This window comes from Mus pahari, chromosome 23 (assembly GCF_900095145.1).
Source record: "Mus pahari chromosome 23, PAHARI_EIJ_v1.1, whole genome shotgun sequence".
Lineage (NCBI taxonomy): Eukaryota > Metazoa > Chordata > Mammalia > Rodentia > Muridae > Mus > Mus pahari.
This window is the reverse complement of record NC_034612.1, coordinates 37,936,647-37,955,144: the sequence shown is the minus strand read 5'-3', so window position 1 is coordinate 37,955,144 and position 18,498 is coordinate 37,936,647. Positions and strand designations below refer to the sequence as shown.

At 49.3% G+C, this 18,498-nt stretch overlaps 1 protein-coding gene and 1 pseudogene across 1 annotated transcript in view; one reads left to right on the top strand and one right to left on the bottom strand.

The window, feature by feature from the left end:
* Window positions 1–14,321, bottom strand: part of Pomp (proteasome maturation protein) — a 16,692-nt gene extending 2,371 nt beyond the window's left edge. The window contains exons 1-5 of the mRNA XM_029533526.1: window positions 14,220–14,321; window positions 12,299–12,396; window positions 6,576–6,636; window positions 5,858–5,959; window positions 2,843–2,936 (exon numbers count right to left, since the gene is read on the bottom strand). Coding sequence (XP_029389386.1) covers window positions 2,843–2,936; window positions 5,858–5,959; window positions 6,576–6,636; window positions 12,299–12,396; window positions 14,220–14,222 — 358 coding nt within the window. The 5' untranslated portion in view covers window positions 14,223–14,321. The remainder of the gene's footprint in view (window positions 1–2,842; window positions 2,937–5,857; window positions 5,960–6,575; window positions 6,637–12,298; window positions 12,397–14,219) is intronic.
* LOC110313113 lies at window positions 6,740–7,434 on the top strand (annotated as a pseudogene).
* Window positions 14,322–18,498: the final 4,177 nt, after the last annotated feature.

Genomic DNA, 18,498 nt, shown 5'->3' with positions numbered 1-18,498 from the left:
GAAAGAAAGAAAGAAAGAAAGAAAGAAAGAAAGAAAGAAAGAAAGAAAGAAAGAAAGAAAGAAAGAAAGAAGAAAACCCTTTCCCAAGGTTCTGATGCTCCCCATGGTGTCTCTCCTGACCGAGGACAATCTAAGTTATAAAAACATCTTATCTTTCCCATTTTCTGTCCCATCACATATACACAGAGAGAAATCAGAATTCCAAAGCACAAACACCTTAGGACCCAGCACCTGGAGTTTAGACTGGAAACACTGCTCTGGACTGCGGTAACATGAAAGCCGTCGTCAAGTTCTAGCAATGGAAGGGAGCTTCCAGGCCAAGTCTCACCCTTGCAACACTGACCTAGCCTAACGTGCCAAACCAGTGCAGTCTGTACAAACCAAAGACCAAGGAAACAGGCGAGCAACGCGGGCTTGGGAAAGCTAAGAGCCAGCTTGGGTGGTGTGCTGTGACTACAGAATACGCTCATTCCTTAACTTTCTTTCCACTCCAGCTCTTAAAGATCCAACTCTCTAAGAGTGTGTCATCACCCTTACCAAAACAGGAAGCACAGAGCAAGGCAGCAAGTTAGGAGATGTGCAGTGAACTCCCAGGACACAGGACAAGCCCTGCCTCAACCCTCAGCTCACTCACTCCCTTACCATAAGGAAGGAGGTGGGAGAGCCCTGAAAAGTGCAGTGTGATTTAGCTGGTGCCCCCAGAAAATGTGCAGAGGAAGCCGAGTTAGCCAACGCTGCCTGAGTCCACGCTGCAAATCTGGGCAGCGTGTAGAGGAGCAGTGAGTGTGCAGGTCACTCAGTGAGGAACAAGGAAGGCAGACGACAAGGAAGGACTCTGCAGTGATTTAATGCAGCAAAGAGGGAGAGAGGCACTCTGGGTAGCCATGGTAGTCCCCAGCTACACCATCGATGCACACACAGCTCCCAACCAAGGGGCGCTACTCATGTGCACTGTAGCAGTCTCAGGGCAGTGGACATCGGCCCTCTCAACAGGGGGATTCTGCAGCTAATTTCTATCCCAGAGAGATGCACAACAGAGAGAGCTCATTTCATAATCGTCTGAGACATGAAACTATGTCAGATCCGCTCTGCCTAAGCTGACTCAATGGTGCATTCCGAGTGAGCATCCAGTGTCTGTCATCTGTGGGCTGCAGGTTCTGCTCTATGTGGCCTGTCTGTCATCTGTGGGCTGCAGGTTCTGCTCTATGTGGCCTGTCTGGCTCTCAACCTCCCCTTACTCCACGCCATTTCTTACTGGCCCCCACCACTCTAGGAGCCAAGTCCTCACACACTGTGTGAGTCTTGAAACAGGCACCACTGAGCCATGTTACTGCACACCTGAGTCTACACCAACAGTGCCGACAATGGCCTCTGTGCTCAGCACACGCATGGACTGAAAGCCTGCTTGCTGTGCCCAACTGTGTTGGCTACACCTTGGAGCTTCACGTGTTCCCCTGTGTGTGAAGACAAGGCTGGCCAGTCTCTCAAAGGCCTGCAGCAATCCCCGAAGGCAGAGATGGCCACAATAAGCAGCTTTAATGCCTGATTTAGGGCTGAGGAGCCCTGGATACAGAGTCTATATATCTGCCATCAGGAGTCTCCCATCTCTTCCACCATCCACAAACCTGCAGCACGCTACCTTGCTCATCAGGCAACCGCTCCCAAGCCTTAGTCATCAGACCCGAGTCTATGGTTTCTCCTATGGTTTCTCCGGCCTCAGACAGTCTTCTGATTTGAACTGAGCTTAAGTATCATATCCCGAGGGCACTTGACCCTCCCAACCCAACGTGACTTTCATTCCTCGCCTGCCAGTTTAAAGTCCACCTCCTCTATCTGAGGGCGGATCTAAGGTTCACTGTATTCACAGTCTTGCCCAGTGCCTTAATATGAGACCGAATTAATGCTCAAAATCTTCTCTCTCTCTTTAAACATATTAAGTACTGAAGACTTGATATGAGTCAGTTGTATATATAATAATCTGAGCGAGCTCAGGAATCCCAGGTTTCCAGCATTCGTGAAGTCCCCTCAGGGGACAGTGGCTCACTGGACTTCTGCTGTGTCCATGCCCAAGCACCAGCAACCTAAAACACAGTGGAGTTGTGCTGGGTTTCCCAGTTCCCCTGCATGGCTGGGGTGGCCCTGCTGGAGGCTGTGCTCGGGCCAGGGCTGGACCTGCCTGTCTCCCCTGGGCCTGGAAGCACAGGACGCTGTGTGCACGGCTCTTACTCAGAAGTCATTCGTCTCGTCCACAAAACCATTCCCGGGGGATCTGGTAATGAACGGCAGCTTCGTCCTTCCTCCTCACTGACTGCCTCGGCACATAGATCACTGGACGGCATGTTTTAAGTTTCAAAGGACGATCTTTTTTTTTTTTTTTTTTTGGTTTTTCGAGACAGGGTTTCTCTGTGTAGCCCTGGCTGTCCTGGAACTCACTCTGTAGACCAGGCTGGCCTCGAACTCAGAAATCCGCCTGCCACTGCCTCCCAAGTGCTGGGATTAAAGGTGTGTGTTACCACGCAGCCAGGCTTATCTAACTCCTTCTAAAAACCAGTCCCACAAACGCAGTGGACCTTCAAGCACACACCACCATGGATCTCCAGATGTACAGAGCAGACATCAGTCTCAGTAAGTGCAACACAGAATCAATGAATGACTGTTAAACTGACTGAAATGCCAGATGTCAGAACAAGGAACCAGCTGGACTTACAAAGTAATTACCATTAAATCTTATGTTAGGGCTGTGAGTGACTACGAATGAATCCTGTGATGTCCCTGGGACAGACTCTGCTGGCTGATGTCACCTTGTATAGTATAGGGTTCCACAGTGCTGAGTGCTACTCACCATTAAGAATATCCTCAAAACCAATGGTCTCATCGTTGCCCCTCAAAATATCCAGTGAGAGGTTTGAGCTCGGGAGAAACGGGAGCCGCTGAACCTGGGGAGAGGGAAAAGAGAGCTTCAGAAGGCTCAGGGAGCCGCCCACAGGCCACAGTTCCATGCACTTCGCTCTTTATTTGAAGAATGTATAAAACTAAGTAAAACTGTAATTCAGTCAGCAGGAAAGAAGAACTGACGTCCAGGGACAGCCCGAGTGCACTGGCACTGGCACTGGTACTGGTACTGTAACTTTACCCAGCACATCTGCCAGTGCTTATTATTACCACCACCTAACCCACCAGGCCCACCTGTGTCTTGTGGGCTGCTTCTGTTTGGGAAAACGATAGCATGATGAAAATCCCACCCCGAGCCCACCTCGCTCCAGCTCAGAGAGACCAGGTTCCAGCAGGATCCGGTGAGGGAGAGTCACTCCCCTCAGCCAAGGACACTGCTGCTGCTCTGCCGTGCTTAGCACAGAGGTAAAAGGTAACCCTTCCAATCGCAGTGCTAACTGGAAATGCAGACCAAACTCACTCAGGAGGCCCTTAAAGTCACAGTGTCACTGCAGCCAATGTCATGCAGTAGACAGGTGTGGACTGGAAACCAAGTGAAACACAGGGGAAGGGGCACAGGCTGTGCCGACAGAAACATCTGGATTCACCATCTAATGATCACCGACCCAGTCACACAGCTCTGTACAAGTTACCCACCTGAAAGCCCGTGCACAGACAGGGTGGCCACTGTCACTCGAGCCGCAGATCACTTTATACTTCACCAAGAGTACTAGGTGGTCAGCAGTGAGTGACACCATGACGGAAACTAATCCTGTGGTCAGTGTCTGCAGAGGCAGTTACAGGGAGACCTCCCTCATTACTCAACTATTCTCAGTTGCCAACAGCCTACAACGTTATTTAGTCTTTACAATGTGAAAAAAATTTCTCCAGCTGTCATTCAAAACCGAAAAAGGAAGCATGGAGAAGAGAGAAGAAAGAGGAAGAAACAGAAATAGAAACGGGAACCTCTAAGTGGAGAGGAGAGCAAAGGGTCCGGGAAAGCCTCCAAGGTGGGGCTCGCAAAACACAAGGATGGGGATCAGGAAAACATGGAATATACAGTAGCAGAGATTTTCAACAAAATGCTATTTATAAACTCAGACCTTCCACTTTATTAGCAGTATGCAGCTCAAACCAAGGCAAAGACGGAGATGAGGGAGGCTACGCTCTGTCCAACACCATTTCACAGAAACCTTCAGAATAACCTGTGCTGTCCTGACTGGTCTTCCATTTCACACTGGCAAGGACTTGAGGGATGGCTCAGTTAACCAATGAGCTCTGGCCGTTCTTCCAGGGGAACCAGGTTAGATTCCCAGCACCTACACAGAGGCTGAGGACAGCCTGTAAGACAGGTCCTAGGAGATCTGGTCTCTGATCATTCTACACACGCGCGCACAGACACACAGACATATATGCACCCCCCCCACACACACACACAATAAGACTAAATCAACTTTAAGCAACAATAAGCATGCTTCAGACTGCTGCTCTCGAGTTTTCAGATTAGTTTGAGGCTGAAATTTAGATTAGTCTCAAACACTCAGACTCAGCCCTTCTCATGTGAAGCCATTTTAGAGCTGTATTCTTGCAAAGAAGTCCTAAAAGGAGCTTCCAGACTCTCACGCCTATAAAATCAATGGCACTCATAGCACTGGCTGCAAGACTCAGTCTCGCTAGGCCAGAGAAAGGATCCTGAGTAGCAGGAAACAAAAGCATGAAAGTCTAAAGCAGGAGGCAGATGTTGATCCACCAGGCAGCTGGGCTTTATCTAGAGGGCAAAGCGAGAGGCAGGATACAGTGAGGGGCTTACAGTCACTCTGCGGGAGAGGGGACTGGGTGACAAGGAGATCTGGTAAGGACCAGATCTCTTGGGTGAGGGTGACAAGGCAAATGTTCCAACGTCCTTAGACAGAAGCCTATTCACCCACAAGGTGAAGACTAATGAGTTATTCTACACAGCCCGTGTGAAATCCAAGATGCCCGTGGGCCTTCCAACCAGAAAAACAGGTCAGGAGAAATAGAGAAAGTCAACAGCACAGAGTAACTACTGGGGACAGGCAGGGAACAGGAGCGAGAACAAAGCTGGCCCCCAACACCACTAGCATCTCAGGTGACAGACAGAAGGAATCACAGAGCTGCAAATGGGTTTCAGAGAGGAAGGGGACACCAATTTGAGGTCTATAAAAATACAGAGAAAACGGAGAAGCTGGGGTGAGAAAATGTCTGCCCTGCTCAGGAGCAAGCCCCCCACAGGCCGGGAGCCAGAAGACACTGGCTCAGAGGAGGAAGCAAAGTCACAGACGTAGGGAACAATGGCTTCCAGCAGCTGAACCTGTACCAACAGACAAGTGAGGAAAGACGTGGGGCGAGGCAGATCCCTAGGAGTTCAAGGCCAGCATGTTCTACAAAGCAAGTTCTAGGCCAGTTAAAGTTCTGTGGTCAGAGAGCCTATCTCAAAACTAATTATTAATTAGTTAGGGATTGATACAATTTTAAGATGTAACTTGAATGTGTGACTGCTTCTGATGAGTCAAAGCAAGGAGAGAAGAAAAAGGTGTCACAGCAGACAGGGCTGCTGGCAGGGAGCTATTCCCTAAAGCAGTGTGACGCAATGGGGCCCAGAACCCAGGCAGGGGACAGTTCTCCCAGGCAGAAGGACGTCTGCACACAGCTACCCCTTAGCAACAGGCACACCCGGCTGTGCATGCACGGCTGCCCACAGAGGGCAGAGAATTACAAAGGCAGACAGCTATGCTGTTCTCATACACTGCATCTATGACATGAAGCCATTCTCCACTAACAACTTTTCCTCTGTGAGGCAGTAGCAAGAGTCATGTGCTACAGAGGGAGGCAGGATAGGAACACGGAGGGTAAGGTCTGACAGCCACCATGGGAACATCGGCACAAGGGACAGAGAGAGACTCACCTGCTGCACTGCCTTGAACTCCATCTGTAACTTCAGGGGAGCAAACAGACCCTGGATGTTCCTCAGCGTGGAAAAGTTCATCTTGTCCTGGTTGAGCTGGAACTGCAGAAGACAGAGCAGCTCTAACCTAAAAGCTCGTTACGAAGGGAGCAGCGCTGTTCTTAAGGCGCCACAGCAACAATCCCGAGGCGAAGAGTTAACATTTCTTGGTAGAATTTGTAACATTTATGTCTCTGCATCTGTGTGTGTGTGACATGTGTACTTGTGGTTTACATGTGTGTTCACGTACATGTATTCCTACAGACACCGGGCAGAGTCAACGCCAGGTTTTTCCTCAACAGTCCCATGTTATTTTGTGAGACAGGGTCTCTCACTGAACCCAGAACCCAGAGATTCAGCTAGGCCAGCCAGTGAGCACCAGGGATCTATCTTCCTGTCTCCCCTCCTATAAGCAGTAACAGCACCCCAAGTGTCTTCAAATGTGGCTGTCTGATCTCGACGGGCCCATTTTTCTAGCAGAGGATAAAAAGAGAGGGCTGGAGAGATGGCTCAGTGGTTAAGAGCTCTGAAGGTCCTGAGTTCAAGTCTCCGCACCCACATGGCAGCTCACAACTCCGTGATGCCCTCTACTGGTATGCCGAAGTAAATGCAAACAAAATACCAATATACATAAGATAATTAAATTAATTTGTTTAAAAAAGACACAACACATACTCACATTTTTTTCTGATAATTCAAGAGGGTGACTGGGCAAAAGTTCATTTTTCACACAAGAAAACCTAGGAGAAAAAAACCACAAATATTTAACAGGGTCCTATGCATTATTTCTCTATCATAGCTCAAAATTGCACATGTGAACATCCATCTTTTTGGTTTTCTGCTCAGAGGAGGCTATAGTGCAGCTTTCTTTGGTCACCCCAAATCTGGGTTCATCTGACACCAAGTGCTTCCACCATGCTGCCCAAGTTCGGCCCCAACAAGATCAAAGTCATGTACTTAAGGTGCACCAGAGGCGAAGCTCGACACATCTGCCTCGGTCCCCAAGATCGGTCCTCTGGGTCCATATCCAAAAACCAGCTGGTGATGACACTGCCAAGGCTACCGGTGACTGGAAAGGTCTCGGGGTCACAGAGAGCCTGACCATCCAGAACAGACAGGGCCAGAATGAGGTGGTGCCCTGTGCCTCTGCCCTGCCCATCAAGGCCCTGAAGGAGCCACCAACAACAGAAAGAAGCAGAGGACATCAAACCCAGTGGGACTATCACTTTTGATGAGATCGCTAACACTGCCCACCAGATGCAACACGGGTCTTGGACCAGAGCACGCAGATCCTGGGTACTGTGCAGTCTGTGGGCTGGAACGTGGATGGCTGCCACCCTCGTGACGGCATAGATAATATAAACAGTGGAACAGTGGAATGCCAGCCGATTAAAAAGCAACAAGAAAATATTTCAATAGAAGACTGCATGTGTAACTGTGGAGTATCTGGGGCGTGGGGTGGAGTTCAGTGGGTGGACATGTGTTCAGCAAGCATGAGGCCTGGGACTCGATCTCCACTGACTCCCCCAAGATTATAATTATAGTCCGGTGGGGGGGGGGCTATAATCCCAGCACCTGAGAGGCAAAGGCTGGTGGATCTCTGAGTTCAAGGCCAGTCTGGTCCACAAAGCAAGTTACAATAGCTAGAGCTACACAGAGAGAAACCCTGTCTTGAAAAATCAACACTCCCATCCCCGGCCAAACCCCCCCCCCCAAATCCAAGTGTGCAGTAGGTTTTCAGGGGGGGAGAACACTGTTGGCATCTTGAGGGTGCCCCTCAGTATAGGGACAGAACATTTGTGAAAATACATACAACTATGAATGAGGCAGCCAGACTCCTCCCACTTCTGTTACAGACACTGCGGCTATACAATGATGTGGAGGCTGTGATGGACTGGATAGGCTTGGCCAGGGAGTGGCCCAAGAGGTTTCAATGGAGAATTTCAAAATGTGGCCTAGAGACTGCTCTGGTATTTTGGTGAAGAATGTGGCTGCTTTTTGCCCGTGTCTGAAGAGTCTGCCTGAGGCTAAGGTGAAGAGACTCAGATTAATTGCACTGACAAAGGAAGTCTCAGAAACACCCTTCATAGACTTTGTTCTCTGGTTAAGTCTCATGACGAGCACTTTAAGTAAGTATAGCAAGCTGAGAAGGAAAAATATAAAATATATGGTTTGAATATCAAAGGGGCACCAGGAAGTGAAATGGAGCTGAATCCCGTGTTTAAGGATATTAAATTGAATTAAGGGAGTAGTAAGTGGTCTTGGGCAAGATTCCTCCCAGTTAAATTTAGGTCCAGGCATGGCAGTACAAGCCTTTAATCCCAGGAGGCAAATAGCAGATCTCTGAGTTCAAGGTCAGCCTAGAACAGAGCAAGTTCTAGGTGAAGAAAAACTTAAATCCAGGCTTGGTGGACCACAATTTTAATCCCAATGCTTAGAAGACATGCCAACAGATCTGAGTTCAAGGTCAATCTACAGTTCAAGTTCCAGGAAAGCCAAGCTTAGGCAGAGGAATCAGAAAACAGAAAGCTGGTGATGAGTAAGTGGGGCCATGTCCCAGCCTCAGAAAGCATCAGAACATGCCAGCATCAGCCACATGGCTCCAGCTTTAGAGTGAAAAATAGAAGGGACTACCTGGACAACTGATGCCGGTTAGCCGGAGCTAAGAAATTAGTGGTGATTAAGAAGAGACCAGCATCACTGAGGTGACATCTGGGAAGTGTTTTCTGAGAGCACAAAGAATCTGTGGTCCAGAGATAGCCAAGGCTGAACCTTGTGCTGCAGCTGTACTTGGTAATGTGTAAGAGTCACCCCGGTGGTACTGGTTTTGAAGGCATGAGGGGTAATGAAGAACAGCTGAGGCTTGACACTGTGAAAGACCATGGAAGGCCATTGGTGAAGGTGCAGTCTCAGTTATAGTTGATGTCCCAAGACTGAAGGGGTCATGCAAAGGAGTTGATGCTTGGCACTATGAAGAGAACCTATGAGAGGCTACTGGTGAAGCTTAGTTACAGAGGAAGACCCCAGTGTACTGGAGGATAATCACTAAGAATAACAGTGGCGCCGGGTGTGGTGGCGCACTCCTTTAATCCCAGCACTCGGGAGGCAGAGGCAGGCGGATTTCTGAGTTCGAGGCCAGCCTGGTCTACAGAGTGAGTGCCAGGACAGCCAGGGCTACACAGAGAAACCCTGTCTCAAAAACCAAAACAAAACAAAACAAAACAAAACAAAAACCAACCAAACAAACAAAAGAAACAAGAAGCTGTAACATGGATGTTGCCTTGGAGACCCCAAGATGTTCGAGATGCCAGAACACATGGGCATCTCTGAGGAAAGCTGCTAACAGGAGTGGAACCAGCGCAGGAGAAAGACGTTTGTTGCAGTCAACAAAGATGAAAAAGGAGTTGGCGATCTGAAGACCACTTTGACATCAGCCATGGAGATGCAGAGTTTGGAGTTTGCCCAGCTGGTTTCCTGGCTTGCTTTGAGGAATTAGAGTTAAGTGATTGGATGAATCTCAGAAGACACTTTGAGGGCTGGTGAGATGGCTCAGTGGGTAAGAGCACCCGATTGCTCTTCCGAAGGTCCGGAGTTCAAATCCCAGCAACCACATGGTGGCTCATAACCATCCGTAACAAGATCCAACGCCCTCTTCTGGAGTGTCTGAAGACAGCTACAGTGTACTTACATATAATAAATAAATAAATCTTTAAAAAAAAAAAAGACTCTTTGAACTTTGGACTTTTAACATTGTTGAGACTGCTATAGATTATGAGCACTCTGGAAGTTGGACTAAATGTATTTTGTATTATGATATGTTTAGGTATGGCCCCCACAGATTCATGTGTTTGAACAAACCTAAGAGGGCCAGGGAGTGGAATGTGATGGTTTGTATATGCATGACCCAGGGAGTGGCACTATTTGGAGGTGTGGCCTTGCTGGAGTAGGTGTGTCACTGTGGGCATGGCCTTTAAGACCCTACTCCTAGCTGCCTGGAAGTCAGTATTCTGCTAGCAGCCTTCAGATGCAGATGGAGAACTCTCAGCTCCTCCTGCACCGTGCCTGCCTGGATGCTGCCCTGCTCCTGCCTTGATGATAATGGACTGAACCTCTGAACCTGTAAGCCAGCCCCAATTAAATGTTGTCTTTGTAAGAGTTGCCTTGGTCATGGGGTCTGTTAACAGCAGTAGAACCCTAACTAAGACAGAGGCTTTGCAAACGTGGATGCTAGCTCACGTCCTCGACCTATAATAAAGCCCTGATAGCCATGCCACTGAAAAGCTGTGGCATATTTTTACCATTTAACTGTTTCCACTGAGTTTCACTTTTTATTTTGATGTCTTTCATGGGTTCTCATGTAAATTAATTTTTTTAAAAATTCATTATGTGCATGGATGTTTTGCCTATATGTCTGTCTTAGTACCACCTGTGTGTCTGATGCCCTTGGAGAACAGGAGAGGGCAGCAGATTCCCAAGACTGGAGTTACAGACAGTTGTGAGCTGCTGTGTGGGTGCTGGGAAATAAATCCTCTTACCACTCTAACCACTGAGCTCTAACCACTGAGCGTCCCTGGCGGTGCATGTGTTTAGTATTACTGCCGCTTTGACGGGATGCTGCTCTAAGACAGACTGCCTAAGACTCTTCCTTCAGTACTGTACCTTTATAAAGATATGTCAAACCACATGCTTAAGGGACCCACGGTTAGGTCCTGGCCACGGTCACTGTCCTGCTAAGTACTGTCTAAAGCAGGGTCTGAGGGCCGCAAAGCCCAGAAGCCCTGCCAGTGCCATCCACTGAGTACCACCATCAGAGAGGGAGAACATGAAAACCGCCTTCCTGTGCAGTCTTCCTGTGCAACTGGGAAGAAAAGAAGTGACATTTCCTGGAGGGGTTGGGGTGTTGGCGGGGCTCACCAGGACTAGCTGGTGGCTAGCCTATTAATTTTCTTTAAAAACTGTCTGTGTGTGTTTGCCCTGGTTCCCAGAGGCCAGAAGAGGGCACCACTTAGTGCTGGAGAGAGCCGGGCACCACTTGCGTGTTTTCCGGTGTTGACTCCCTTACTCCTACTGTGTAACACATGTACTATTCGCCCTAGTCACAGATGGGAACACTAAGCACTTACCTGTCACAAGACATCATCCAGGGGATGACAGAGCTGGGACCCAAAACCAGGCAGCCACAGCACGTCATCCTTTTTGCCTCTGTCTCTGCCTCTCTCCCTCCCTTTCTGATTTTTATTGAAAATAGAGTTTTCTCAAACCTCTGCACACACAGTAATCTCATAAAAACCGCAAAGCCAGAAACCACAACATATAACCAAAAGCTCTCTAAGTTAAAAAAGAATGAGGTTACCATTCTTTTGTTTGGTTGGCCTGCCCTTACATGTAGACTGTGTGCCCACATGGACACCACTGAGGAAAAGCAATTTCTCGTTTGCAAGAGGTGACCACTTGGGGGTAGCTTCCAGGTTATGGATGGGGGCTTCTGTCCACTTCCTGGCTCGGGGAGTTCACATTTGCTTCAGTACTGCAGTGTCCGGAAGGAAGGCCTTGTTTCCTTGGTGTATACACACCATCTATCCTTCCTTTCTTCCTTCCTTCCTTCCTTCCTTTCTTTCTTTTCTGTCTTTCTCTCTCCTCTTTCCTTCCCCTCCCCCCCTCTCCCCCCCCCTTGGGGTGGGGTGGGGAAGACTTTTCAAGACAGGCGCCCTGGCTGTCCTGGAACTCACAGGACAATTCTGCCTCCCAAGTGCTGGGATTAAAGGCACGCACCCCCGCCACCCAGCCACCATCCTTTCTTAAGGAGGTGTGTGTGTGTGTGTGTGTTTCATGAAGGCCAGAACTGACATTAGGAGCTTCCCCTGCTGTTCTCCACCTTATGTTCTGAGGCAGGCTCTCACTGACACAGTGACCATCAACTGGCTAGGCTGACCTGCCCTTAAATGGTGTTGGGGATCCAAACTCAAGTCACGCTTGCCCAGTCCTTTGTTAATCACTGCTATATAACTGCTATATTCTAGTGTCTCCTGCAGTCAATAGCATCGAGAGGTCAACCACTGAGTTAGGAGCAGTAAGAATCCTACTAAACCAAGGGCTAGGGCTATAGCGCTCAGTGGTAGAGCGCTTGCTTCCCATTATACGACGCCCACAGAATCCTACCAATGGCTCCATGCACTAGGAGGGCCCCCTTCCTGCAAGCCTGCACGCTGTTATTCTCCTACAAGATTTCTCTTGCTACAAGGAACATGAAGCCCTCTTCCTCTCCACTCCCCGAGCATACACCTCGCTACAGACAAAAATCAAATACACATTTATAGCCTTCCAAGGAGAGCACCTTGAAGAGAATCCACAAGAAGCGCTTCCTGAGAACGAGCGAGGCACAGCTGCATCTCCCCGACATACCCTTTGCAGAGGAGATCGTGGCTCTCGAAAGGCCCGCTGGCAGAGAGCTCCGCCACTGGAATACTGTCCTTCAGCTCCGACCCAAGGCCTCTGGAGTTCTACAACACAAAGTCAACGCACTGGTTAGAGGACAGAGGCGCTAAGAGCCGTGCCCTTAAGGAACCCAGGATCTACAGAGAGAGCCTTCAGTACTGTGGTAGCCAGCGCACGGGATAGGGTGAGTACCACATCCGGGGATAGAAAGACTCCTGCTCTGACCTCTGAATGTGCCAGCAGGGAGGCACCTTATGAAGAAAAAGAAAAAAAAAAAAAAAGGAATGAATAGACAAACTACGGCTAGTTGGAGATGATTGACATTACTGAAGGGGTAGAATTCAAAGGTGGACAGTCATATGTCTTGAGTTTTACCCTAACCTTGGTATGATCAGCCAGATCGGCTTCCATGGAAAGAGCCTTCCCACTGGTTGTAGTGTTTTAACCCAGCGAAAAGGCTGAGGACAGAACCCCAGGGAACAGGCAGGTCAAAGACAATACCAGAGGTGGAATTACGGCATGATGCCTAGATATGAGGTCATAGGATCTGACAGAAAGGGGGATTCTATGATTAAAAATAAATGCAGCTAGTTGAAATAGCACAAAAGGTTAAAAACAGCTCCTCTGGAACTGACACTGTCACTGGGTATCTGACAGCACAAACTGCTTAGATACTGATTGACCTGGTCTCTAATACTAGTCTAGACCAAACTATTCTGAGAAAGCAGCTATTTGATAGACTTACTTCACCTGTGTATTTGACCTGGCCGCTCGCATGGGGGGGAATGTCACCAGCCCCGACTGGGTCTTGCTTGTGCCTCACCAATTTCCCAATTCTGCACAGGGTTTCCCCAAAACACACCACCTCACCGCCAAAATCGCTAGTGATCTCCTTCTATGCCTCATTAACATCTGAGAAATAAGAGTTCCGGGCTCCAAGTCTATAATTCAAGGGCCTGGTACTGTTCCCACTCGTCACAGAGGAAGCCACGGGGGTCAGGAAGACAACAGGTAATCTCTGTCATGGACAGTCACCTACTCCGTGACTGCCAGTCAAGCACAGTCCTCCGGGACTAGCCCTGTCTGATTATAGCTGTCCCAAGGCTGAGTGACACCGCTACAGTACAGCGTTCTCCTGCGGCCCGATTTACTGAAAAGTACCAAAGGAGAACTTTTGCTATGCACAAAGGGAATATTCTGAACTCTAGTATTGCTGTTACTGCCTTTCCGGTGTCCTTTTGTAAAATATGAGGACTCCGAAAGGTTCTAGTTCAGTGTCAGATAAAAGCATTCATATTTCAGCGTTTCTCACATTCCTTTACACTGGTTAGCGGTCTCTGCCAATCCAAGCTTTCTGGACGAGGGCAGATGGCATGCGGAGGAGTGCTTGTATCGGGTCTGTGCCATAGTGACTCAGGAGTCTGCTCAAAGAGAAACAGAAAGTGGGGAAGGAGGAGAGGCCAGAAGGGGAGGAGAGGCCAGAGGGGGGGGGGTGTTGGAGAGGGAGTTCAAGCACTAACTACACGAACAAAACGGGAGGGACACATGGCACACAGAGAGACGTTTGTAAGCCGAGGCTGAGCTGTACGAATGCAACGGGCGGGCGTGCGCCTTGGCGGGTGTAGGGGTGCAGTCACCCTGAGGGAGAGGGCACACAAGGCTTGGCTTTCCGAGATGCCCTGTGCATGGAGTCTCTACTGCTGGGAAGGGGCACTGTGGCCTGGGAGGCCCCGGGGAACCGACGCGCGCCGTCCGATCGGAACCAGGACCACCCGAGAGCTTGCAGCCCGGGTCCCGCCCACGTCAGACACCCGCCGGGCCCGCGCAGCCGCGATCGCGCCCGCACCACGGGTACCCGCCGCGACGGCGGCCCTCGGCGCTCACTCACCATCTTGGAAACAGCTCTGTGCGATGCTCCGAACCTGCTCCCGTCGGCCGGCCAAACCGCTCACTTCCGTTTCCGGGGCCGAGACACCTCTTCCCCTCCCCCTCCCAGCCTCCATCCGCCGGAAGTGCGTCCGTCCGGCCAGGAAGGAAAGAGGGCGTGGGAGGAGCAGGGAGTCGCGTTGGGCCGGGGCTCCCACGCTTGTTCTCCCCGGGGGAGCGAGGGCCAAGGGCGCAGCAGCTCGGGTGTGCGCCGGCCCTGGCCTCGCGGGACGGTGTGAGATGGGCGTGTGCAGATGCACAGACTTCCCACGGGCCATCCAAGGACGCGTGGTGGTGATTTACATAAAGTTCTGCTGAGTCAAAAGTCGACAACTGGCCTTTCCCATTTTCTAAGTCGAAGGTCCGAGGCTGGGTATGTGTAGAACCCAAGGAAAGGACCAAGGTAGCTTAGGCACTGGGCCACAGGCAGAGGTGGGCTCCAGGGGTTGTGGGGTGTGGATGTTTTCTTACTTGGGGGGGGGATCACCACCTGTGTCCCAAGTCAGGTCTGGCCACTGGTTCGTTCATAATAAAAAGTTAAAAGCGGGAGGCAGAAGACGGCGATTTGGTCAGTGTGGCCAGACTGGGAGACAGCAAAGACTTGGGAGGTTCCCTGGGACTAAATCTTTTTCTGTGACATGACATGGGGGTGTGACAATTTTAAGTCGGTGTCATCAGAGCTAACGTATGTCAGGCTCTTAGAATTACATATAATGTGGCTCTGCATGTTGGACATGAGTCATCTCCCTAAGTCTTTTCATTAAGCTTTTTTTGTTTGTTTGTTTTTTGGTTTTTCAAGACAGGGTTTCTCTGTGTAGCCCTGGCTGTCCTGGAACTCACTCTGTAGACCAGGCTGGCCTCGAACTCAGAAATCCACCTGCCTCTGCCTCCCGAGTGCTGGGATTAAAGGCATGTGCCACCACGCCCGGCTTTTCATTAAGCTTTTTAAAATTAATTTTTGAGGATTCCTCTAAAACGTTTTGATTGACTTCGTGTGCGTCGGGTGTGTGCCTGGTGCCCTCACACTCTTTGCAACGTTAGCGGTGTTTGCCAACAGAGTCTCAGCATCTCATAGGACTGGAGTTATAGGTAGATGGTTGGGAGCCACCCTGTGGGTGCTGGGAAAGGGATGCAAGGCCTCTGTAAGAGCAACAGATGCTCTTAACCGCAGAGCCATCTCTCCAGCCCCGCGTTGCTCACATTTTGAGAGTATGGCATAGCATGGAGGAGAAGACAAGGCTGCCGGCTAGCTAAAGCGGGTCTAGCCTTGCTGGCCGGAGAATGAGGCAGCTGGTCACCTGGGTTCTGCGGTCAGAAGCAGAGAGAAATGAGTGTCTTCCTCTTGCTTTTACCTTATCATTCAGCCTGGGACCCCAGCCTATGGGATGGTGACTCCCACATTCAGGGTACATCATTTTTAGTTAAAACTATGTAAATGACGTCACTGATAGGCCCAGACTATGTCTCCTCTCAGAGGACCCAGTTCGTTTCCCATCACTCATGTCACGTGGCTCACAGCCATCTGTAACTCAGCTTCAGGTGATCCTACCCCCCTCTTCTGGCCTTGAACTGTACTCGGGTACACAGACACATAAAACCGATTTTAAAAAGGCCATCGCCATTCCAACACGGCTTTGGTCTGATCCCATGAACCCTTTCTTTGTTAAGTGCGTTTAAGATATCTATTTATATATCTGCTCCTCCAGGAAAATTCCAGCAGCTCATACATAAGGAAATTCCTCTTTATAGTTTCATTGCCCAGTACTAAAAGAAATTCTCAGCAAGTGTTCAGGACCGGCTCTGTATCACTCAGCCCATGTAGTCGACAAACATTAAGTGATTCAGTAGCTCACACTGCCCACCCTCTCACTCTGTGTCTGAGCATGAGTGAGCTTAATCCTCCTGTTTCTGTCTCCAGAATCTAATGTTACAGGCTTGGGCCATGATGCCCTAAGATGATTTTATTTTATTTTTTTTAAGCTGCAGTTATAAGGGCTAGAGAAATGAACAGAGATCTATGTTCAGTTCCCAGCATTTTCTGATTTGGGCTCGACATACCCCCCTCCCCAGTTCATTGTTTGCATGGGCAGGTCTAATAATTCTCCTTTACATACTGTGGTGACTTGTATATGCTTGGCCCAGGGAGTGGCACTGCTAAGAGGTGTGGCCTTGTTGGAGTGGGTGTGTCACTGTGGGCATGGGCTTAAGACCCTCACCCTAGCTCCCTGAAAGCCAGTCTTCTGCTAGCAGCCTTCAGATGAAGATGTAGAACTCTCAGTTCCTCCTGCACCATGCCTGTCTGGACGCTGCCATGTTCCTGCCTTGGATGATATTGGACTGAACCTCTGAACTTGTAAGCCAGGCCCAATTAAATGTTGTCCTTTAAGAGTTGCCTTGGTCTTGGTGTCTCTTCACTGCAATGAAACCCTAAGACACATACCTTACTACCAAACGAGCCAGCTCTTATCCTTTGACTATTGGACCAGTGATTCTTAAAGTCTTTGCCTTAAGTAATGATGGCATAAGTCATGGTGGCCAAACACAGGACCACTTTAACACCTAAAGCAATACAGTGTAGTATTTGGAACGACTCTGAACTCAGGCTGGGTCCTTGGACATATTTACTTAACATGTCTTTGTTTTCTCACCTCTAAAACGAGGCGACAGTAATTTCTATCTCAAACAGTTATATAGTTGTATAGTGCTCTAGTACTATAAAAGCTAGCGCACAGGGAGGAAGCCTCCAGCTTGATTTCTCTTAGATCTGGAGATCGAAGTGTGTGGTGCTTTCATCAATAAGCTCTTAATGTCTACTTCTGGTGGACAACCAAGAGGAATGACAGGGACATGAACTTGTTCGGAGGAGAACACCTGCAACCTTTTTAGACAGTGCATAAAAAGATACCCCACACCCAGCACTGGAATTTTTTTTTAAATGACCCATGGCTTCTAAGAGCAGTCTTATCCAGCCATGCAGGATACCTGCAAAGTCTTGTTTGTTTTGTTTCGAGACAGGGTTTCTCTGTGTAGCCCTGGCTGTCCTGGAACTCACTCTGTAGACCAGGCTGGCCTCGAACTCAGAAATCCGCCTGCCTCTGCCTCCCGAGTGCTGAGATTAAAGGCGTGCGCCACCACGCCCCGGCACTCATGTTTTCTAATACTGCAGTAATCTTTCAGTCATGAAGTAAACCTTGTTGATCATTATCTTGTGCAATAGAGAGAGAGAGAGACAGAGAGGCGCTACCATATTTAAGACTTTGAATCTGTAGTCAAGATTGGAGTCGATGGCTCTCCTGTCTGGGTAACACGGAAAGGGTCCACAGCTGGTCAGCAGCAGGTGTGTGTCTCTTTTCCCACACGCTGAAAGACTCTAGGACTGAAGTTATCTGTTCCTGGAGTCTCGGGAAGCTGGCCTGGAAAACTGCCCCCCACCCGTGTCTTCCTCATTGGAACTCTTTTAGCCACTGATGTCGATTAAAGTGTATAACGGGTTAGCTTCCAGGGGTGCAGTGCTTGTCAGTGTGGTTCTTATCTTTGTAGGGTTCCAGGTTTTTTTTTGGGGGGGGGGCAACACAGCCCTCAGGTAACCAAGTATCTTTGTATTTTTCTTTTTTTCTTGTTGCTATGGTTAAAATACTCTGATGAAAGCAACTCGGGGGAGAAAGGGCTTATTCTGGGTCTTAGTTCCCGGTTACAAATAAAAACAAGACCGTGTTCAACCCATTAATGATGTATGTCAAACAAAAACAGTAGACATTATCTAGCAAATACCTCCTGAAACGCTGGGGAACGCTCCTTCTGCTACACACCCACACAGCCTTGTTGGACCTGGCTGGAGTTTTGTAAGCTATTGACACAGTCTGACTGATGCAGTAGTAGCTGGGAACTCCAAGCCGTTTCCTTTGTACTCAACTATCATGGATGATGAGTTTGGCAAACCGGCTAGAGGGCGGGAGAGGGTGGAAGAGGAGAGAAAGGAAGGAACTGGGGGTGGGGGTAGAGCAGAACACAGGCCACAGGAAAGGGCAAGGGAGGGAGGGAGGGAGGGAGGGGGGACATTCCCCACTATTCTATTTCCCGGCCAACTCAACTGTCCCCCCCAACCCCACCCCAGCATATCTTTTGAAAAGGAGAAATGTGCAGGTGAGTCCTGAGGCAGAGTCACCACTGGTGACCTGGAACCTCTCTGCTGTCTGTGAAAAGATAGACCCCTTGTAAGGTACCTGCTTAAATTGTGTCTG